Here is a 24,272-nt window from a genome sequence, read left to right on the forward strand (position 1 = left end):
GCGATACTGTCAAGTACTATACTAATATATACATTACCTATTTTCAGAATAAACTATTACCAAATGTTATTGTTGTTCATATCTTGCTGTATAATCAATACATAATTATCACAATGTGGCCACCACTGATCTGTCTACCAGCAGACATCATTATTTTGAGAAATATGACATTTTGGATAACGAGTTATCTGGTCCTTAACCTTGAACCGATGGACACCCTATATAGTGCTACATGTATCGTATCTGACTCAATACCAAAATCTTCAAAACATGAAACATGTTAAAAAACAACAAGAGATAAAAATGAAATATATACAGATTTATTCATAAACAGATCTAGATTCACTACAACAAATAGCCTCTGTACATTTATAGAGCAGCCTGGCGTATAAAACCATGGTGATTCACAGTGGCGTCGCTGACAACCCGGAGTGTGACAAGAAGGATATCAAAACCAGTAAATGAGACAGTGTACACCTGTGCCCGACCACGATAAACATTTCACAAATTATGAATATAGATGTGACTGGAACAACATGACAATCTTGACAAACAGGTTAAGATTGATATAAAAAAGCATTTCTTTAAATATCACAGTAAAATAATCTACCTCTGAGAGTCCCTATAAGGTCTTGAGACATTGGAAAAAGAGTTCAGTTAAAAAATTTGATTGGAATGAGATCATGATCACCATGGTTACGTAAAGCTAGGGTGGAACACATTGTACCGATAGATCCAACTTTCCTGATGTTTCTACAAGGTATTTCTAATATACAACTGTGTGAAAAGGGTGGCTATTGTTTACGACTAGCGTTGTCACGATACCTGCAGATTTGACGACATGGGAGACAGATTGAGTTTACCCACTGCTGACAGACTTTGATGAAGTGTAGGATGAAGATAAGGATGAGGTATTTACAGATGAAGGTTGTGTGTTGCAGGCTAACCAATCAGCACGGCCTGGGGATGTGTCTGTGTCAGATTATCCTGCTACAGGAAATATTCTAGACGAAAATATCAAATACCTTATGCTGGCCAGCTTGACAGATGACAAGGAAGCTGGGAGACACTAACAAGATCTTTGTGAAACTGTAACAATGTCTCTGTGTAACTGCGATTATCTTAGTGTAAAGTGTAACAGTGTCTTGGTGTAACAGTTTAAGTTTAACAATCAAACCTGTCATCGGTTATACAATTCCAAACTGTATTGTCTTTTAAAAAACATATCGGGCTTATACAAAAAAAAAATTGGAGACATGTTGAATCGAAAACGAAACATCAACATGTCTTTGTATTATCATTAAAACACATGAACATACTTCAACAAAGCACATGTGACTTAAACCACACTTATATACCTTGGACTGTTAGAAATCCTAAACATACTGACAAACATGCAATGCTTAGTGAAAGCACCGAGACATCTTGAAACACGTAACAAAATAAATAGTATGTAGAACTCAACAAACAATCCCAGCTGAAATGGCCACATGTAATATCCGGCGCCACACAGAATACTGATGGGCATGTATGAAACATCACAAGTAACTGACGCAGTCCATGCTATATCACAAAATATACAACGTCTCCAGATTGTCTAGGACTTGGCGGTTTCGTATACCCCGTGTCCGAGGGTACCCTTCCTGGAGATTCCATCATGTTCAAAGTGAGCAATCGCTTCGTCACGGTTCCGTGCAGAGCGGAACGTTTGAAGGTGGGGCTGAGCCTGGAACAGAGAACATGAAGGTACGTTAAAAACATTGATCCAGAGAGGAGTCCAGGGTACGCACACCACCAAAAAATACCCTAACCCCAGCACACCTTTTGAGAATACACACCACCTCACGTCACCCCCATCCACTCCACCACACTCTTTAAAGCTTAGAAGGCAAATTGTTTCTTAAATCATATGCTAGCATTTCTGTAGTTTAAGTTGACCCCCCCTTCTCCAACATGGTGTATTCCCACTTGATAGGGCCCTGCATGGTGGATGGTTTCCTGTCACAGAAGGTGGCTCTTATTTGGTCTTTTGTTTAGTCCATTTCCTCAGGGGATCACAGACGTTAGTGTTGGAGTTATGGAGGCTGTTGTTAGGGAAAGGGTGCACGACAGTGAGTTTCTCCAAACTTTCACTGTGCCATATTTTAACACATTATTTACTGAAGAATGAGGGAATGTTTATTATGATGTGCAAATATTTGTTCGTTAAAACTAATAATCTTTTTCAATAAGAAAAGCCCTCGATCTGTGTACTTACATTCCTGGCAAACCTGGGCATCTGCCAGAGTGGGGCGGGGTCGACAGGGTTCTGGTACGTCTTCAGGAGTGAGGCTCTGGTGCTGTACACTGCTCCTGAACGCTGCTTCTGTGGATGGAACAGTCCCATGGGGAATATAACAGGTGGGATACAAATGTCATGTAGCTCACTGAGAAATCAATTTGAACACACCTTAGGTAACTTGCTCATCTCTCATAAATATATTTGAAATCAACCGATGTTTATCCGTATGTATTGGGTTGTAATGCATCATAGTAGCGTACATATATTCCAGATCTGTATGAATGAATGTTGGTAATATAAATTTATTCCCACAGGGCATATGTTGTGATGTACCTTTGTGTGAGCTTATGCCGGCTCGGGGTACACAGACTCACACTCAGGGTATATCACAGTAGATACCCCAGGAGATCGGTAGACAACATATATTGTAACACTGTTATAATGTCTGACAAAGCAGATCCTAGTCCCTCTTCAGCAGCATTGTCACAAGACCAGCTTCACCTGGACACACAGTCTGGCGTTATCTCTTTGTCGTTGTGTGCCTAGAATATTTCAGCTGCTGTATATCACAGATGCCTGTAAATACTGATTAATCAAGTCTGGTCTAGGGAAACCAGAGGCTGATATTATGAGCATCTTCCCATGTAGCTGGGGTACATATTTATAAAAAATTCCTTCCATTCATAACTTCAGCTGATAATATTCCATATACATCAGAACAAAAATCTACAGAAAATCATGTGAAAAACATGTAGCTTTTGTGCTGAAAAGTTTCAACAAACACATTATTTACTGTCCTAGTTGTGACTCTGGTGACATTGTGTCTGATAATGGACACGACCTCATCAATGAAAGTGACCCATCGAAGGACGAAAGGAATTGTCAACAACAGTGCACATACTCACTTCCTGTTTAACAGTGTCTAGATCTCGTCATCTCCATCATATCGGACATTGTTATTACTGATGACTACAGATATCAGCTACGACATTCAGTGATAGAAACTAACACTTTTAGTCCACTATCCCTTATAATGATTAAAAATAGCAAAATCCATCCAAGGACAAATTTCTACTAGTCCTCATGATACCTTAACTATTAGGTAGTTTGACAAGGACTATAGGACTAGTGCCAATTTCTAACGCTGAACATTGTTATAACTGATGATTACAGATATCAACTACGACAAGGTTAACATGTTAGTCTAAACTAAAATAAGTATCATGAAAGTACTCATTGTTAGTGCAACTATGTTTATGAATTAGAAAATTATATTTCAGCAGGATTTGATAGAAAAGGAAGGTTATTTCTAGCAGAATGTGATGCATAAAATGATGTCAAATTGTAATATATTGTACCAATGTCCAGTTGATGTATTCAGCTTCATTTTATTCTTTCAATGGTATTTAGTCTGCCTGTATCAGGCTTAAAACCACCCATAGTTATAGCAACTCTGCATATATGATAGACCCCGGTACCGCTGACAAGCCCATCAGTATATTTCTGAGAGTTTACATCATGTTATGTTGCCATGGGAATACTACCCAAAAGTCAGCATCCTGTGAAGCATGCACGTTTTCATTCTACAGACATTTGTCTTTTTTATCACAAAACAATTAAACCCAACAGGCAATTTTTGAAAACTTTGGCCAAAGATAACGACTAATCTGAAAGTCTGATACATGTGAGGTGAGAGACATCCTTACTCTGAAGAGGAAGATGTGTTTGCCTGTCATAAATAGCCCGAAGTGTTGAGTGAGAAGAGGGATAACTGTGAACATGAGGAAGGGAGATAACTCTAGTGCACAATAATTAATTTCGAATGTAAGATGTATCTATCTACTCAGACAGCAAGTATATCTACTTTGTCCGGGTGGTCATACAGGGTGGACACAGGTGTGTGTCAGACTGACCAGTGCAAGCTATAAGCCACTATACACAGATATTTACTAGTGAGCGAGTGACTATTGTTTAGAATGCTGCTTCAGCGGTTTGTTCCTATACTACGACTGCTGGTACAATTGTTAGCTTTGCATACAAAGTGAATTTTAAGATATCTATATTTGATAAGCTCTGAAGCATAACTGACTGCAGGCTTCAATGAATGATCTAACTAAAACATGTGCAGAGAGCATGCACAGAGAGCATGCACAGCTACAGGTACTACACTATACAAGGAAGTAAGACATAGCTTTAAGACAACTTACACATAGAGGCGGGGCAGTGCGACTTCTCCTCTGATTGATAAAATCAATGCTTTATTGTAGATGTGCAGAATAGCATTGATATGTCAGAATGACAGTGTAATACATTATCCTGTGTTCCTTGAAACCCAGAGTGGAAATATTTTCCTTATTCATGTAACAGTTGTGTCAGATGGAATATATATTCAAAGACAGTCAAATAAAGAGGAGTATGTCCCGAAAAAAACCTTATCAAAAACAACCTTGAATGATTCTAGATGGTTCATCTCACTCATAGAAACAAGTGGAACACAGAAATATATCATGCTTACTTTCAGTTAGACAAATGAAACTTGATGGATTAAGTCCTGGATCACATGGTGAACACAAACAAATCTACACGTCTCCAAACTCCCAACGCCTGTAATCTTCATGACATCACTTCAAACGGAATAAACATTTGAATCCGAAAAGCAATGAGAGCATCTCACAATCTAACTTGACACACACAGAACCTCCCCACACCAGGCCAGCCATGAGGGACTTAGTGTATTCACTGGCCTACAGGTTTAACACATACAGAACTTCCCCACACCAGGCCAGCCATGGGGGACTGTAGTGTATTCACTGGCCTACAGGTTTAACACACACAGATCCTCCCCACACCAGGCCAGCCACGAGGGACTTAGTGTATTCACTGGCCTACAGGTTTAACACATACAGAACCTCCCATTCCAAGGCCAGCCATGAGGGACTGGAGAGTTTTCACTGGCCTACAGGTTTGACACATACAGAACCTCCCATTCCAAGGCCAGCCATGAGGGACTTAGTGTATTCACTGGCCTACAGGTTTAACACACAGCACCTCCCCTTCCAAGGCCAGCCATGAGTGAATGTAGAGTATTCACTGGCCTACAGGTTTAACACACAGCACCTCTCCACACCAGGCCAGCCATGAGGGACTTAGTGTATTCACTGGCCTACAGATTTAACACACAGAACCTCCCCTTCCAAGGCCAGCCATGAGTGAATGTAGAGTATTCACTGGCCTACAGGTTTAACACACAGCACCTCCCCACACCAGGCCAGCCATGAGGGACTTAGTGTATTCACTGGCCTACAGATTTAACACACAGAACCTCCCCTTCCAAGGCCAGCCATGAGTGAATGTAGAGTATTCACTGGCCTACAGGTTTAACACACAGCACCTCCCTACACCAGGCTGTAGCTCACCTTAGTGTCCTCCTGCTTCTTGGCTAGCTCCTGCTGGCGGCGCTGTTGCTGCCACCGATCCTGGTACTTGTGCTCCAACAGGTCAAAGATGGGTGTTGACGGTCTGAGGGGGACAAGATGGGGTAGCAAATTAGATTTTATTGGGTATATAGACCGTATGACTATAACACATCCATCATTCAAGTGAGTGAGATAAACTTAACTGTTCCGTTGATTAGTAACAAGTTATTTTTAGTGGTATTCACTCACTCCTTTTTAGGGGTATGCATGTGCACTCTTCTGCGTGGAGTTATCTTTTCTTGTGGTCACGTGCAAAATGGTCTCCGAGCAGGCCATGTTTTTGGGTTCTCTTAGGCGATAAACCTCGCAACCCGTAGGCAATCATAGTGTGAGTAATGTCATTACTGTACTACCACTGTGCATATGCTCTTGTCAAATCGGACTTCTCATTCACCATTGTGTATTATCGTCATGTTGTTCGGTAATCTATGTATAGACTCTCACGTCTCGACATTCCGTTTCACGTGCATATGCAATATGGAATATAGACATTGTAGTTATTGGCTGTTTTGTTTGTTTCAGCCATTTACCCTGTACAAGGGTCAAGAACACAAAATACAACCAAAGTTAAGCCAGTAACTCGAGTTTATCGTTTCTTTGAGCTCCTGACCAGGGGTTATCTAAACCGCCAGATCCCCTCCAGGGGGGAGACGGAACATTAACACCACTTTGAACAGCTTAATACAGGAGACATGTGAAACTAACAAGCAGTGTTTGAATATAGGCACCACTTATTTTTCAACACTTAAATTATAATAATGATGAGGGCCCTTTAACTTTCATGCATCATATTGTGCACTGCACAAGTATTGGTCTGATGCCAACAGTTCCATTTGAACCCACAAGAATAAGATCCTGGTATAACCAAGAGAGGCAACTCTGTTGAGATGGCAGCTTATTACAGAAACCACCTCAGTGTCATCAAAACTCCTACCTTGTAGAGATGCCGAACACCATGGTTGGGGGGATTCGTCGGAACCGCGTCCTTTTCTTCTCCTCCCCCGAAGCACGCCGCCTCACATCATGAGTAGCTCGGAACTCGTAGTGTTCTGGTGCTGTGACTAGCCCCGCCTGTACTGCAGCACGGTTCAAGGACATGAAGTCTCTCTCTGCCTTCTTCTCCTGATGGTGGAAGGGCAGGGATGAGGTGGTGCCACTCCATCCACGCAGAGCTGTTGCCATAGAAACAGGTCATGCATTACAAAAAAAAAATGGCATTTGAATTTCCATTGATAATCACTGTGGTTGTGCTTTTTGGATAACATTAGAATGTCAAGAAACTTTGATTCTTCATAATCTGTTGGGGTATAATCAACTGAAGATATCCATTATTTGCATAGAATTAGCAAAGAAACATTTTTTTGTGTGTAAAATATCAAAATTGATTTAAAATAAATCTGTTACCATCTGTCCTTTACAATTAGGATTCTAAGGGGACGGATTGGGAGGACGAAGCCCCTGATTTGTTCAACACTGCTGATATTCTTGCATCAGTTATTCGTCCTTAGAAAGAGGCATATACGTGTGATCTGATTCCCTGGTGTCACTGTGTTTCTCACCATCGCCAGCGCTGTTGTCACGTCTTTCATTTGGCCGACCAAAGGTGAAACCATCTGCAGAGAGGTAGCCACGCCTCTTGGGTCTGCCCAGCTGGTCCTGGGAATAAAATAGATGATCCATAAAATACAAAATCATAACAGATATAGATCAAGGAGTAGATGCAGGGGTAAACATTTGACCTATATATCTCTATCAGGTATAAGTCAGGGTACACATGCAATATACAGGACACCTATCCAAAATGTTAATTTGATTCTACTATTAAAGCCGCACACAACAGCATCACTATTTGAAAAAATAGGGTGATAAAGCTCAAAATAAGCAGGAAAAACATCCCTACTTGCATTTGTATCAAAGCGATGCATAAATATCGAAAACTGGACATCAACATTGAAAAAGTACTTGAAAATAGAAGTTCCGTAATGGCGTGTGAACACGTATTTTGTATCTACTTTTTAATTAAACATTTCATTACTTATGAAAGCATTTCATTACAGCCATTGAGTGTGGGGGGGAAGCCCCCAAACCCCCTGTTATTTTAGCGAGGCGACAAAAATGGCGACTAAAAAACTTAGAAACTGTTACTAAGGAATGAGCTTGTGCACATCCCTTGACAAAATGGTGGAAGGTGTCCGGCATACTGCATTCTTGCAGTTACTTTTGTTATTTCTGGGGTTATTTTGCGCATATTCTTCTGTGACTCTATCCACTGGTCCAAAGCCAGAGTCTAGTGAAGAAATGCCTATCAAACAATTACCGGTAGTACAATTTTGTTCATTATAGTAAGTTCATCAACAGTCTATATAATAACACTAAAAGAATGACTTTTAAGTTTGAGCTATTATGTCTGTTGGAAATTTTAAACCTTCACATTAAATGATCACATGTAGGCCTAGTCAGTTTGCCCATTGTTTTGCAATGTAACTCACAAAGCTGTACAGCGATAGAAATTGGCACTAGTCCTATAGTCCTTGCCAAACAGCTCAATATTTAAGGTATCATAAGGACTAGTAGAAATTTGCCATTTTTAAGGGTTCTGCTATATGCTATCATTATGAGGACTATGTATCATGGTGGGATTATTACTTATGACAATAAGTTTTCACACTATCACGGTAATCTGGTCACACAAAAAGAATGTGTTCTGTTCTGACAGAACACCATTCTTGGTTATCCATTGTATTATGTCTCTATTGAATTATTCTTATTTTATCTATGATTCAACACACTGTACCCAGTGCAGAATCTGCTCGCGACACAATAGTGTCATAAATATAGATATATCTCAAGAGAAAATATTTAGTATCAGAAAATGCTTAGAGCTAGGCTAGTTGTGTGACTCTATCCTTAGCCCTTGGATGCTTGAATAAAAATGTGAGTATGTGAGTTTTGACAGTCGTAAAGCTACGCTCTCTTTGTGAAAGGACACGGGTCTCGGGAACAATTAAATAGGCCTAATTTAGCTGAATAGGCTTAAAGTTAGGAGTTAGTATAACAGTTTGGTGAATCGGACTATTTATTTTGATAACATTGATGGCTGTTTTGTGTTTTATTTTATAAAACCGGCCAACTGTACTACAATAAATTGTGACATTATTTTGATACATTCAACATCAGCAACAAGATCGATCAACACGCCAAACATGGCACTGTGTGGTTGCTACGTAAACTTACCCTCAGCAGAAGTTCGTTATTAAGCATGGTATCCCGCTGGATGCCCAGGTCACCGGTCGCCGTGTAGGTGTAGGGGGTATCGAAGGACGCTGCCATAGTTCTGGGTATGAAAGGCGACTATGTGAAAAGCACGTATCCTCTTGAATGTCACCGAGATGGCCGTATCTGCGTTAAACCTACTTGTGTATGAATAATGGCGTCCGTAACTATGGTTGCGACCTCTGACCCATAACAAAAGTCACCTAGCGGGCGATATATCCAAGGGGGCGCAACTCCGCCGATACAGTCAAAAGCTGTGGAGACCCAAGTTCAAAATCGTGACATACCCTTTACATACGCATGTACAACTTTAACCAGTCCTAACGCCTTTCTGTTGTTTAGTTATATAAATTCTACTTGATATAATCAGGTATTTGAAAGGCATTTAGAAGTGATTCACATAAGGAAGAGAATATATGGATGTCAACTTCTTTATTATGAGGAACACAAGGTTTCGGAGTATATGCTTTCTCCTTCATTCGCGTGATTCTATTCCTTACTTGATATAACTTACCACACGTATGCATTTCTATTAGATCATTTGTTTATATCATATTTTTTCTAACGAGATAGGGGCGGTCGGGTAGCCTAGTGGTTAAAGCGTTCGCTCGTCACGCCGAAGGCCCGGATTCGATTCCCGACATGGGTACAATCTGTGAAGCTATTTCCGGTGTCCCCCGCCGTGATATATTGCTGGAATATTGCTAAAAGCGGCGTAAAACCATACTCACTCACTCATTCTTACGAGATAATTCCGTAATTTAAAAAGGAAATAGCTCGTCATTTGGTATTGGATTTTATAATGTACACACTAAACGAGCAAGATGTCTCATTTTCACCGAATTCAGCCGCTCTAAGTACAGTGTAACCTCATTTGTCCTGAAACTTGCTATGCTGGTGACTGCTACTGCGGTCTGTACATTTTCGAGTCTGGACCAGACAATCCACTGATTGACACCATGAGCATCGATCCACGCAACTCGGATACCATGATATGCATCAACCAAGTCAGCGAGCCTGACCACCCGATCCCGTTATAGTCGCCTCTTACCACAAGCATAGTCGGCTTGAACTGTAGACACATAGAGGAACATTATTATGTGCCCATGATTTGTCGAATTGGAAAATGTGTAAATCCGGACGATTTCACTGGCAATATACCGACTGACAGGTTTCTGACAAGTGTCCAGGTTATTTCCACAACACACGGACGCCTTCTGAAAGTGTTACATCCATGTGTTGTGTCCAGAAGTCGGACAATTGGGTTTAGAGTGCACGGTGATTCCTTATTCCAATGTTGTTGGGTTTTTTTTTTAAAGTATCCTTCATTTCCTATTTATTTCAACAGTTTGTCTGTATACTGAGTAATTTGTACAATCAAGGAATTCATTTCAACACGGACAATAACAAAAGCATGAGATTTGCTCAGATAGGTTTACTCTGTATTAATCAACATTGAGGTTATTACAGTTATGTCCGAGTCTTGTGTGTAGCATATGATAACTGCTCTTTCAGCACAGTCGAAGTAATCAGGAACATTGGCTGATTTGAATGTCAATATTTTTAACGAAATAAACTTCTATGATGCACCAAAGGGCTTACGGACGATAATCGTTATAGTATATATATATGTATGCGACACTCAATAAAAAATTCAATATTTTTATCTTTATTTATGATACCATACAGCGACGAGTCGAAAACTAGGTGCTTTTCAGCGTGAAAAAGACATTAATTCACACTAGCGTACTTTTGTATCATATTTATCTGTTTATTACTTTTCGTTTACAGGGCAAAATATTGGACTTGAAATGTAGGTATGGTTCACTCTAGGACTCCTGGATGGTTCCATTGTTTCCATCTATCTTTATATCCAGAAAAGCTTTGGCAGAAGGGATTGTGCCGAGTGTCAATATATACCGTTCAGTGTTTGTCCTCAAGCAGTCTAACATAAATGATTGTGCACGTATTTTGAACTGGGCGTAAGTTACAACATGAGTAGGTTTTGTTACAAGAGTATAGCTTCAACTATGTCTGCATTGCTGAGGAAGGATTTGTTCAAATATCAAGTTACAGTGCATTTGATGCATAACTAGTGAGGCACCATCTACAGTTGGGTACTTTTAACGGTGATATAAACCAACTTAGAGAACAACGTAGTCCAGCATAATGCGACTACATTGATTTTTTTCAAACATCAGAACAATGCTGCTGCCTGGATGCAGCTAGATGTTGATGCCCAGCAATACTACTTTCTTGCAGACAGATTTGTCAAAACAAGATAATATATACTCCAAAAGATGTTTGACACAAACTAAGAGCATGACGTCACGTTAGACTGACACTATATAACACTTAATACAGTATACACTCCGTGTGATATTATCCTGTCCGTACCATTTTGGAAGAGAGAAATGAGAGTGCTCGCCAAAGACATTCATGTTAACTGTACCATTCTATACTGAAGACGTGAAAATCAACAAACTCAAGTCTGCTTGCATGTCAGTGACAGCTTCGAACGATCGAAGGGCAAGGTCACCATCGGAATAAGAAAAGACAACCGTGATCTACTCACAGCGTTTTACGCTAGAGATAGGGAATGTTATTGTTCACATTTGGGATATTTTGGGCCACATAAACAGAAGTCAGGCACACTTCTATGGAGTTTTCGAATGATTTGTATCGGAAATGTTCCGGTCGTGCAGTCGCGAACAAATAACTCCCGAAATAGTGCCACAAAATACTCTTCGAAGGGGACAACCGGATCATCCCAAGTAAGTCTAGACATCTGTCCAGAAAGTTTAAACAGACTTCATTTCACCACGCTTATCCTTTTACGTTAAATCAAATTGAAAGTTGCGAAAGTGGTCGGGGGCGTCACCGATCTATTGATCGGTAGTCGTAAATTGTAAATGGATATAGCTCGATTAAAGAATGAGTGAGATGGGTTTAACGCCGCTTTTAACAGTATTCCAGTTATATCGCGGCGTGTCAGCTTAATGTGGGAGGAAAGCCCGAAGTGATGCAGTTCTCAGACGTTTACCTCTTTGGTGAAACCCACGAGCACGGGTATAGTGCTGAAAACCTAGTAACATAATTGGGGCGAACCGGGATTCGAACCAACAATCATAGGATTCTGGCGTGCCCAAGGGACGCAACTCTGCACAGCGAATCGCGGCGTCTTAGACGACTTGGCCACCCGTGCCCCCTCGATTAAAGAAGCTCTATGCATAACTCATATATAATGCAAACCGAATTTGATTTATGACTATCTTGTTTGGTTTAATAAAGTGTGTGCAAATGTCTCTCGCTGTCATTAGATTCCTTCAGTTCTGCCTTGTAGTTACAAACGTGAATGACTTCTCGTGAATTTTAATGAATAAAAAAAGTAGTCCCGGTGTGACAGGGGTCACAGTTATCCAATCAAAACGAATAAAACAAGGTCATCCTTGTACGACACACGTGTGACGTACGGATTTAGTATCTTGCCACCTGTATACACACGTGGGTAATATATAGAGAATCTCAACCGATTGTCTTTTGATACCAATTATAGCTGAAAAAGTGGAAAAACCTTTTTTCAACTTTTACCAACGAGTGTTGATATATTTGATATCAAAAGACACGAGGGCGAGATTTTATTTATCATCTAACATCATTCTTCCAACTTCAGTTTGTAGACAGTAATAAGCAGTGTCTTAAAGTGTAAACAGTACTGCTAACAGCTTCAGTGGCAGAGCCATTATTGATGTCATTTGATAGTGACGTCTTGGTAACCAGTGACGTCACAATGGTCTACAAAGCAATGTGATGCAATTTCATTGCAGTGATATCTACAATGCAGATATCTCCTGTAGGAGCCAGTTTTGGATGATAAACAACTACAACAGTACACGTTATGAGGAAACAGAAAAAAACACTGTATAAATATATTCTACCATGATTTAATTGACCTCCTAATATATACTACTCAAAAGAAGTTACAGAACGCACGGTTCTTCTATATTACTGTAATCCATGTCATGACTGATTAGCTATAGTGGATTAACTTTTGAGTAGTATAACTGCAACAAATCCGGGCCTAACCATTCAGCAGATGTCAGGGCATATTTATTTCTTAAACAGTACACACGAAAAACGCCACTGCCGCAGCCAATGTTATCTGATGATGTAGGTTATTATGTAATCTCCATGGCAACCGAGTGTTTGATGAAGCAGGTGTCCATGTAATATCCATGACAACCAAGTGTTTGATGAAGCAGGTTTGTATGTTGTATCCATGACAACCAAGTGTTTGACGAAGCAGGTGTACATGTAATATCCATGACGACCGGGTGTTTGATGAAGTAGGTTTGTATGTTGTATCCATGACAACCAAGTGTTTGATGAAGCAGGTGTCCATGTAATATCCATGACAACCAAGTGTTTGATGAAGCAGGTGTCCATGTAATATCCGTGACAACCAAGTGTTTGATGAAGCAGGTGTACATGTAATATCCATGACAACCAAGTGTTTGATGAAGCAGGTTTGTATGTTGTATCCATGACAACCAAGTGTTTGATGAAGCAGGTGTACATGTAATATCCATGACAACCGGGTGTTTGATGAAGCAGGTTTGTATGTTGTATCCATGACAACCAAGTGTTTGATAAAGCAGATGTACATGTAACATCAATGGCAACCAAGTGTTTGATGAAGCAGGTTTGTATGTTGTATCCGTGACAACCAAGTGTTTGATGAAGCAGGTGTCCATGTAATATCCATGACAACCAAGTGTTTGATGAAGCAGGTGTACATGTAATATCCATGACAACCAAGTGTTTGATGAAGCAGGTGTCCATGTTATATCCTTGACAACCAAGTGTTTGATGAAGCAGGTGTCCATGTAATATCCATGACAACCAAGTGTTTGATGAAGCAGGTGTACATGAAATATCCATGACAACCAAGTGTTTGATGAAGCAGGTGTCCATGTAATATCCATGACAACCAAGTGTTTGATGAAGCAGGTGTACATGAAATATCCATGACAACCAAGTGTTTGATGAAGCAGGTTTGTATGTTGTATCCATGACAACCAAGTGTTTGATGAAGCAGGTTTGTATGTTGTATCCTTGACAACCAAGTGTTTGATGAAGCAGGTGTACATGTAATATCCATGACAACCAAGTGTTTGATGAAGCAGGTTTGTATGTTGTATCCATGACAACCAAGTGTTTGATGAAGCAGGTGTACATGAAATATCCATGACAACCAAGTGTTTGATGAAGCAGGTGTTCATGTTATATCTTTGACAACCAAGTGTTTGATGAAGCAGGTGTCCATGTAATATCCATGACAACCAAGTGTTTGATGAAGCAGGTGTACATGTTATATCCTTGACAACCAAGTGTTTGATGAAGCAGGTGTACATGTTATATCCTTGACAACCAAGTGTTTGATGAAGCAGGTGTCCATGTAATATCCATGACAACCAAGTGTTTGATGAAGCAGGTGTCCATGTTATATCTTTGACAACCAAGTGTTTGATGAAGCAGGTGTCCATGTAATATCCATGACAACCAAGTGTTTGATGAAGCAGGTGTCCATGTAATATCCATGACAACCAAGTGTTTGATGAAGCAGGTGTACATGTTATATCCTTGACAACCAAGTGTTTGATGAAGCAGGTGTACATGTTATATCCTTGACAACCAAGTGTTTGATGAAGCAGGTGTCCATGTAATATCCATGACAACCAAGTGTTTGATGAAGCAGGTGTCCATGTTATATCTTTGACAACCAAGTGTTTGATGAAGCAGGTGTCCATGTAATATCCATGACAACCAAGTGTTTGATGAAGCAGGTGTCCATGTAATATCCATGACAACCAAGTGTTTGATGAAGCAGGTGTACATGTTATATCCTTGACAACCTATGGTATTAAATAGTTTACATGTACATGTAATCTGCATGACAACCAATATGTAAATATCCATGACAACCATGCAGTGGTACATGGTGGTACCTGTCGGCGCCTCGGAAAGCCCACATGCAGACCGCCCGGTTGCAGCACCCACAATTTGATATGACGCACACATTTGTGTAAATGAAAATTTGAATCTTTTAGATATTCCTTAAAAGTATAAGACCACGATTGTAATTCCTTGTTTTGAGGACCCACCAGTTGTCAAATAGAATAATCAAAGCAATGTAGCTCAAATATTATGTAATTATTCAACTTTACGCCTTTAATTATTATAAAATGAAAAAGTACTCACAAGTTCTATAAAAATAAATATAATTAATGTTAAAAGCGTCTTTCGTTATTAATTTTAGTCAACCCACTCCCCCAAAAATCAACAACAACGAACATAACAAACAAAAACAAAAACAGAAAACATACAAAAATAACTATTTGAACATGTTTAAATAAAAAGAATCCGAAAGTTGATATATGAGAAACCGTCTTCTGTGATCATTTGGGTCGTCCTGTGGTTTCATCATTCACCACTGGCCCGCGTGTGTAGTGGCGCTAGGCGAATCAGCTCGCCGCGATGGGTGCTGTACAACATTAACGAGCTAAACGAACACAAATTGCTCATTTTTGCCGTCGTTATGAACTCACCCAGGTGAAAAAGTAATCATTTACCGGCAACATGTTGAATATGGCCGCAGTTAGAGAGATTCTGTGCTGCGTGACTCTTAACCAATTGACAACACACTCCCGTCAACGTCGTGCACAACGGAGGCCACTACGTCGTGCTACGTCAACAATGAGCAAGTCGTTTCTGATCGCTGACATCCTCTCTGTTCCCGAGATGCCCCAAGCAGGAGGCCAGGAGGGGAATCACCACGGTGAGTTCTGTTCTGTGTTTGTTTGTTGTTTAACACTGCAGAAGAATTCCAGCAATATGACGGCGTACGTTAAGTAACCAAATCTGGACCTGACTAACTAGTGATTGATATCAAGACGACACACGCCGTCGTGAGTACGCAATCAACCAAGTCACTGAGTCTGATCGATGAAACGCCTTGGAATAGTTAATCATTTAAACAAATGTGAGTATGAGCTGCACTCTGATTCGTTAAAAATTGGTAAAATTCTATAAGATAACCATTTATTGTATACTTCAGTTTAAAAGACGTTGACGTTGAAGTTGAGTAAAGTGATATTTGCATTGCAGTGAACATAACACTTTGACAGAACTGACTCTTGTCATACAAGAGTTACCTCCCTGTAAATTGTCTCCCTTTATCGTAAGTGTCTCGCCCGTACACAAACTGTTGACATCCTTTTTACGTTAGTTCCCCACTGACAAGGCAAAATAATGAAAGATTGCCATGAGTTAATATCACTTCTTGCCGTTTCTTATTCTCTGTTCTCTGAACATGTTCCGTTATAAACTGTAAATTTCTCATTTAACTTGTCGTTAACAGTTCGTTTCGCAAAGCGCCATTTTTGTTACTTGGCCAGCGTGTATTCTTTCGCTTCCAACATCGGTCTCGTAGCTTTCAAGAATATTTTTTTTAGAAGTTGATTTCGTATTTTACTATTGTTAACATTTGCAAACTCGGAACTATGAACACATGGGGTTAGCGATATGTGTGTTTCAGGGTGTGTAGTTGGACGTTGGGGTTACGTGTGTTAGCAAGAGCTAGTGCCGTGTGCCGAGGACAGAGCACCAGCTCCAACACATGGAGATTATCTGGCAAAGTGAATAATTTGAAACTCCCGACCCTTGGCAAGTTGTCCGAATTGTAGAAACGTTGGTGTTGAAGAGATATAATCCCACTAATTACTAACTAGGATATACAAGTGTATAGGGGAAATATTAACCGAGATATAGATTTCACGAATATGATGCCATCATATTTTGTTTGTTTGGGAAGCGGACCTTGGCAGCTTTGATGCCTCTTTGTCAGTACATCGTCGTGAGGGAATTGATATACTACCGTAAAAGGTAGACACAATTTTATGGATAACAACTTCTTTAATACTGTAAAAAGCGACGTTTCGGTATAGATCCTTATACCGTTGTCAAACAAGACTGAATGAGGGACTTAGAACAGAATATATATAGTAGGTAGAGGATTAACAGTGGAAGATTAACAGTAACAATTGCATATATGACTCACGTCGCTTTTTACAGTATTAAAGAAGTTGTTAATGTCCATAAAATTGTGTCTACCTTGTCATCCGTCAACTTCTAAGTAATGCCTATCAAACAATTTATACTACCATACGTTGTTCATGTTGTCACACAAGATTTGGGGGGACACCAATATTATTTCTACCTCGAGAATTAGTGTTGCGTCATAAAAACTGAGATTTTCGTGGCTGATAACGACATTTGACCTATGTGGTACAGCGTTTGAGATAGTGGTGAATGTGTAGGAATGTTTATCATAAGGGGGCCACCGGCTCATTAGACAAGATTCGGTGTAAATAAATACATTTGACCTGACAGAATCTGTTTACAATACCCATCATTGCATTGTGTGACGACGTACTGGCAGACTCTGTGCATGTTTTCGGGATACATCAAATTGCAGGCACATCTCTTTGAAAAGTATTTCGTTTCATAAAAGCAAGAAAAAGAAACAAAACAAGCAGTTTACGGTAACATTCTGTCTGCATCAGTGTCAGCTCGTCGTAGTGAGTGAGTGAGCGAGTATGGTTTTACGCCGCTTTTAGCAATATTCCAGCAATATCCATTTTCAATGTGTGGTACAGTACAGAACGTACCGTAAGTTTGCAGTGTTCCTGTGACTGTTTCCGACCTAGTGGAGCGGTCTGGTAGCCTGGTGGTTAAAGCTAGCCAGGTGGAGCAGATCCCCCAACACTTGATGTGGGGCGGTGGGCTAGCCTAGTGGTTAAAGCGTTCGCTCGTTACGCCAAAGACCCGGGTTCGATTCCCGACATGGTACAATGTGTGAAGCCCGTTTCTGGTGTTTCCCGCCGTGATATTGTTGGAATATTGCTAAAAGCGGTGTAAACCCATACTCACTCAATACTTGAAGTAACTTGAGGCTTTCCTCTCGCATCAAGCTGACACGCTGTGATATATAAACTGAACGGCTTTCAACCCAAATCACCCCTTCACATATTCGCATCCCATTCGCAGAAGTTCGCATCCCACCTTTAAGCAACTGACTAAATATACAATCGTACGTTTTGTTGATCATTAGGTATACTGATTGTAAATTCCCGACATGGTTCAATGTGTGAAGCCCGTTCTGGTGTTTCCCGCCGTGATATTGCTGGAATATTGCAAAAGATAGGGCGTAAAACAATACCCACTCATACACTCACTCGACCTTGGAAAGTTTTGATAACGTTTGCAATTTGTTGGTCAGTTCCCATTGTAAAGTGTAAACTTTCTTATGCCCGGCAGTTATATATGCTACCTAAATATATTTGTTCAACAGGATCTGATCAGATACAGGTCAATTTACTCAAACTTTACTTACACTACATGTATCACCAAATTAGCGCTAGCTTAACCTCCTCTTAGATACTGTATCCGATACTCACTGAGATAGCTTCTAGATCCATTACATCTAGAGAATGGTCAGTTTTTTATTCTGTGATCGAAATGAATTCTTCTCCACTCCCACTGACAAACTGGATATTGAAAGTTTTGTTCAAATAGATTTCTGGAAGAGAATGATATACTTACACTGCTCTGGGGGGGGGGGGGGGGGGGGGGGGGTCAGTTTAAATACAACGTGGAACTGTGTGCGGCCTTGGGAAAGCATAAGACTAATATTCTGTGAATATATCTTAAATTTGAAAAAAAGTCTCAGATTATCCCCTCTTTATAAACCATCATGGTGTTGTAACCATCTCCCAGACGACATATCTTTTGTAGTAAGATCTCAACAGGTTTTACAATTGCTCCTCGGGTTTTACATTTGCTCCCCAGGTTTTACAATTGCAATTGTAAAACCTGGGGAGCAATTAGAATTTTCATCAATTAACTTACTTTGAGTAAGGAAAATATCGTCATCGTGCAGTCCGCGCAGCGGCCCGCGATAACAACTGTTATAAAGCGTGTCTCGTTATACCGCGCTTATTTGCGACCCGTATACCGCGTAAATATAAGCTCCAAAAATGACATAAATTAATGGATAGCGTTTTATAAGTTGGACAAACCATTCCACCTCAGGAATGGTATGATTGTATAACCGGGTAGGCACAGAAAAGCCTCGGACGCGTCCGAGGCTTTTCTGTGCCTACCAGGTTATACAATCATTCCATTCCTGAGGTGGAATGGTTTCTCCATAACTTACATCTGTTGTATAGCAACAGCTCTTACTTGTGTACATAGATGATGATATATAGTGATACATCTTGTGTTGATAATACACCTGTTTATGTAACCACTAGTACCATGCATCGGAGAAATATCAGAGTTAGCGTAAAACTTTGGATGCAAATTCTGGGGTAAAAAAAGAAATCCATCCATAAATCGGATCCACTGTGTATAACACAACACCATACGCTCATCACATCTTACCCTATTCTGTTCTAGTGAGTGAGTGAGTGAGTGACGCCGCTTTTAGCCATATCGCAGCAATATCACGGCGGGGGACACCAGAAATGGGCTTCACAGATGGTACCCATGTGGGGAATCGAACACGGGTCTTCGGCGTGACGAGCGAACGCTTTAACCACTAGACTACCCCACCGCCCTATTCTGTTCTATGACACTGGAAATTATATGAATAGAGTAGAAGGACGTATGTTTTGGTGACAACCATCTCCACAAAACTCCTACAATTGCTACATAATGTAAGCTGTAGTAAACTCTTCATGCACAGTACATCCAGCCACTAACTTAGGCGTCAAGACTCAGTGTAAGATTACAACCGCGGTCATGTCCGTTTTCACTATCAGGTGATGGACGAAATCCCCTTCCACAAGACAGGATAGGCAATGTACTTTATGTGGTAGACAGTGTAATGTAAAAAATAAACCTTTTTTTTCAAACATTTTCGGGGACAATGTATTTTTTTCGATGAAATCCCGGTTCTCGCGAATTAGTCTCTACCTCAATGAAGGTTGCTTGGTTGGTTTGTTGTTTTACGCCGCACTCAGCAATATTCCAGCTATAGGACGGCGGTCTGTAAATAATCGAGTCTGGACCAGACAATCCAGTGATCATTGATCCACGCAATTGGGATCGATGACATGCATCAACCAAGTCAGCGAGCCTGACCACCCGATCCCATTAGTCGCCTCTTACGACAAGCATAGTCTCCTTTTACGGCAAGCATGGGTTGCTGAAGAGCTATTCATTCTACCACGGATCTTCACGGGTCCTTCAATGAAGGGTGAAGCTCAAGTCAGATTATTAAATATCCTTTCTGCATTTGTGTTAAACGTCGCTAATTGATCTTCCCCTTTCGTCAGGGCACAAGGCTGGCTATGGTGTTACTTTGTTACATTCGCTTTCCCCCTCAGTGACAATGTGCTCGTGGAGCACCCTCGGATTACAGGTCATCTGTGAATTGTGACTGAATGATGTAAGTCGCCGCAGGCGGGGCTGATAATCTGTGTACCCTCGTTACTCCGATTGTCCTCAATACCTGGTATCCCAGGGTTACGTGGGTGTGATGGTAAACACTGCTTGTACCGGCTACAGGGAAACCGCGTCACCTCGTTACCCCGTGAACGTCGACTATGTATGACAAGAATGGCAGAGTTAGGCCAGTGGCTCTTATGGATTCTGCCGGGATTAGGATTTTAAATATCTGGTTTCGATTTCCTTCCGTTTGTCTTACCTTCATAGGAAATAACTTGAACCTGCGATCCCTCACTCACTCACTCAACCACTCACTCACTCACCAACCACACAACCAACTAAAACCCACTCACTCTCTCAACTACTCACACAACTCTCTATATGACTCAAATTTAGAATTTGTTGTGCATACTATCGGAATGGTATTTAAAGATATAAAGTATATCCACGTTATACTGACGTTTAAGACCACACCAGATACACAAATATAGTCCTTTAGGGTTTTAAGTCAAAACATAGCGTGGAAAAGTATTATAGGACTCTGTAAGCATCAGCGCCCTGTATCTGAAGCCACTTCACAACCATGTAGTCGCTGTCGACGTTACCGTCACTGCCAACAATCACATTCCCCTATACTTTCTCACTAATCCGGACTTATCTTAAAAACACTCGGAAACGCTTATCCCCTGATTGGCCAATAATGCGTGTGTATTACTCCGCGTTAGCGCTAAGTGATGAACAAATGGAGGAGTGATGAGGTGCAGTGAAGCGGAAGTATCTGGTAGTTAAGACGAGAGATGTCAATCAAAAGGAATTAGTGCCCCAGATGGCGCGGCTGTTATAGTACTCGTTGACAGGAGGGCGTCCCCAAAGACGGCGAACATGTACTGACATTCTGTGAAGCAAGACGTATTGTTTTGTTTATTTATTTCTAAGCATTAATAAGCACCTTTGTGAATTTACATTTCCGTTTGTTAATGTTTAAAAAATGAGAAGAAAATCTCAACTTTGTTGTGACTTTAATTCGATACTTTTGAAAAAAATACCCTTGTAATCAACAATAATTATTGAAATGATATATAGGATTCTATTTTTATTTTCATTCTTTAAAATCAAAATACGTTTTTTAAATTTAAGAACGGAACTGTGTTCAATTGGTTTAGCTAAGGTGTGATCGTTCTATTTATGCGATCCGATGTATATCTCGATACGATGTATACGTCGAAACGTGTCATGCAAGAAGACACGCTCCATCATCAAAGGGAATAAATAGTTCAACATTTACATTTAGTAGATTTGGTTAATTAATGAAAAAGTGGACCGATATTTCTTTAACTACAAGTTATACGTCACAATTTCACATATCGGTTTTTATCGATACTTGATCTTGACACGATACTCTATCGCGTCACAGGATATCGTAGTATAGAAGACGTTCAGCTTATCGTTACGCCTTATAAATTGCACAAAAAATCTCAGACGTTAACTACTTTAGTGAAACCCACGAGGACGGGCGGGGCACTGACAAACCTAGAAACATAATCGGGGCGAACCAGGATTCGAATCACAAAAGCGGTTTACTCTTCATTTTCAAAATCACGCTGAAGCCGTTGTGATATTTCTGGAATAATACTAAAAGCGTGTAAAACCATCCCCACTCACTCATTTTCAAAATGCTCTGTCGAAGCGTACTGTGCAACTACTCATACTTCTGCAAGTCGATATTTTAGTGTGCTAAATAGACAAGTATCATACCTGTTTGTTGTTTTTGAACACACGTTAGTTGTTTTCCTTGGCAAGACTGTTATAAACTGCCACGAACGTGAACTGTTTCAGATTCTCCCACTTTAGATTCATCAACGGAGTCGGACAGACTGGAGGTGCAGACGACTGATCTGTCGTTTGCATTGTCGCACAGAGCCAAATGTCAACGTCGCCGGAGGACGGCGTTCACCAATCCCCAGCTGCAATATCTGGAGAAGAAGTTCCGCTGTCAGAAATACCTCAGTGTCAGCGACAGAGCGGAAGTCTCCAGAAAACTGGATCTGTCGGAGACCCAAGTCAAGACCTGGTACCAGAACAGGAGGTGAGAGCTAGCGACAGAACACTGAATTTGTCAGAGAATCAAGGTACCATACAGAACACATGCGACTCGAGACCGAGGTACCAGAATGGGACCCACTTGAACAAAGGGTCCATCTTAGTGCTTCGATCGTAACTCCCATACTTTAACACATACTTAAGATAGTCGTAGCGTTAAGATCGCTTTGTGCAAGTGGGACCAGGTCAGAGCTGGCGACTGAACACTGAATCTGTCAGAGAACCAAGGTACCAGAACAGAAGGCGAGAGCTATAGACAGAACACTGACTTTGTCAGAGAACCAAGGTACCATGCAGAACACAAGGTGAAAGCTGGCGACAGAACAGAGGATATGATCCAAAGACAAGATTTTGTACTATGACTGATGTTGAGAGTGACTGCAATAACGCTGTTCCATGGTGACTCTGTTAGTAATTGCTCGAACTTGTCTTTTGCAGAACTAAATGGAAACGGCAGACGACACCAGAGGCACGAGCGCAGGAACTGCGTCATCACATGTGTGACGCAATGGACTGTCCAGGATCTAGTCACGTGACGGGTGGTGGTCCTGTGTCGCCCCTGCAGCTGCGGCTGGCCATGGCGATCGCCGTCAACACCGACCCCGTCCTGGCGCAGTACTGTCTGAGGGCGGCAGGCGTCATCTAACAGCGTGAGTGAGTGAGTGAGTGAGTGAGTGAGTGAGATGACGTCATCTACCTGTGTGAGTGAGTCAACTGGCGTCATCTACCTGTGTGAGTGAATCAACTGGCGTCATCTATCTGTGTGAGTGAATCAACTGGCGTCATCTAGCTGGGTGAGTCAACTGGCGTCATCTAGCTAAGTGTGTCAACTGACGTCATCAATACTAGTTGGTTGTATGAGTGAGTCAACTGGCGCCATCTAGCTGAGTGAGTCAGCTGACGTCATCTAGCTAAGTGAGTCAACTGACGTCATCAATACAAGCTGTGTGAGTCAACTGGCGTCATCTGGTTGTATGAGTGAGTCAACTGACGTCATCTAGCTAAGTGAGCCAACTGACGTCATCAATACAAGCTGGTTGTATGAGTGAGTCAACTGGCGCAATCTAACTGTGCGAGTGAGAGGGGGTCATCTAGCTGTGTGAGAGAGGGGGTCATCTAGCTGTGTGAGAGAGGGGGTCATCTAGCTGGGTCAGTGAGTGGGACGGCTTCATTTGTCGTATTCCGTCAGTAAAACTCCAAGATGGTTGTTACTGACCTAATATGAGACCTTATATCGCCAGTAACGGCAATTTGGGATTTCACAACACCCACCTCGCATATTTCAAATGAGAATTCTGGTACAGAAATTCGTTATACTACACTGTTTTGTGTTTTAATATCATTATTTGTGATGTGCAGAGACATTTACTTTTAAAGAAACCACTTTATTACTAAACACTGTAGAGAAAAAAAGGCTCACAGTGGAGGTCACTACACATAGCAACGTCATAGAACATCATATAGGATGACGTCACAAACAAGCGAACAGATAGCACCCTGTCGTTAGAGAAAAGCGGACTGCTATCAAGTTACAGTGACCTCCAGATTTCCGATCTCATGCGGGCATTTTTATGATAATTGTATCCATTTTAGCTATAATACTTGTTTAAACGTTCACGTGAAGTGCATAA

The 24,272-nt window shown here is 40.9% G+C and overlaps 2 protein-coding genes across 4 annotated transcripts; one reads left to right on the top strand and one right to left on the bottom strand.

Annotated features, from left to right (window-relative positions):
* Nucleotides 1–304: 304 nt before the first annotated feature.
* Nucleotides 305–9,204, bottom strand: LOC139459342 (cilia- and flagella-associated protein 77-like). 3 transcript variants are annotated; one of them, XM_071240802.1, is made up of 7 exons: nucleotides 8,992–9,204; nucleotides 7,317–7,413; nucleotides 6,692–6,929; nucleotides 5,698–5,800; nucleotides 4,489–4,518; nucleotides 2,258–2,362; nucleotides 305–1,726 (listed from the first exon to the last, which is right to left on the bottom strand). In XM_071240802.1, the coding sequence occupies exons 1-7, from the start codon at nucleotides 9,085–9,087 to the stop codon at nucleotides 1,598–1,600; spliced, it is 798 nt and encodes a 265-aa protein (XP_071096903.1). In that variant the 5' UTR covers nucleotides 9,088–9,204; the 3' UTR covers nucleotides 305–1,597. The 3 variants fall into 3 exon arrangements, with proteins under 3 accessions (XP_071096903.1, XP_071096902.1, XP_071096904.1); XM_071240801.1 differs by having other exon boundaries at nucleotides 2,258–2,365; XM_071240803.1 differs by lacking the exon at nucleotides 4,489–4,518 and having other exon boundaries at nucleotides 2,258–2,365.
* Nucleotides 9,205–15,786: 6,582 nt separating this feature from the next.
* LOC139458715 (homeobox protein ceh-9-like) lies at nucleotides 15,787–23,287 on the top strand. The gene is made up of 3 exons (XM_071240124.1): nucleotides 15,787–15,868; nucleotides 22,378–22,627; nucleotides 23,080–23,287. Exons 1-3 carry the CDS (start codon nucleotides 15,787–15,789, stop codon nucleotides 23,285–23,287), a joined length of 540 nt encoding a protein of 179 aa, XP_071096225.1.
* Nucleotides 23,288–24,272: the final 985 nt, after the last annotated feature.

The sequence above is a fragment of the Haliotis cracherodii genome, unplaced genomic scaffold (genome assembly GCF_022045235.1).
Source record: "Haliotis cracherodii isolate W230 unplaced genomic scaffold, xgHalCrac1.p SCAF_13, whole genome shotgun sequence".
Lineage (NCBI taxonomy): Eukaryota > Metazoa > Mollusca > Gastropoda > Lepetellida > Haliotidae > Haliotis > Haliotis cracherodii.

Coding starts and splice junctions, on each gene's coding strand:
- LOC139459342 (XM_071240801.1), bottom strand. CDS start 9,087: ATGGCAGCGTCCTTCGATACCCCCTACACCTACACGGCGACCGGTGAC. Junction 5,801..6,691: donor GTGTTCGGCATCTCTACAAG/GTAGGAGTTTTG, acceptor TGTCCCCCTCAG/ACCGTCAACACCCATCTTTG. Junction 4,519..5,697: donor AGAAGCAGGAGGACACTAAG/GTGAGCTACAGC, acceptor TTTATCAATCAG/AGGAGAAGTCGCACTGCCCC.
- LOC139458715 (XM_071240124.1), top strand. CDS start 15,787: ATGAGCAAGTCGTTTCTGATCGCTGACATCCTCTCTGTTCCCGAGATG. Junction 15,869..22,377: donor CCAGGAGGGGAATCACCACG/GTGAGTTCTGTT, acceptor GAACTGTTTCAG/ATTCTCCCACTTTAGATTCA. Junction 22,628..23,079: donor ACCTGGTACCAGAACAGGAG/GTGAGAGCTAGC, acceptor TGTCTTTTGCAG/AACTAAATGGAAACGGCAGA.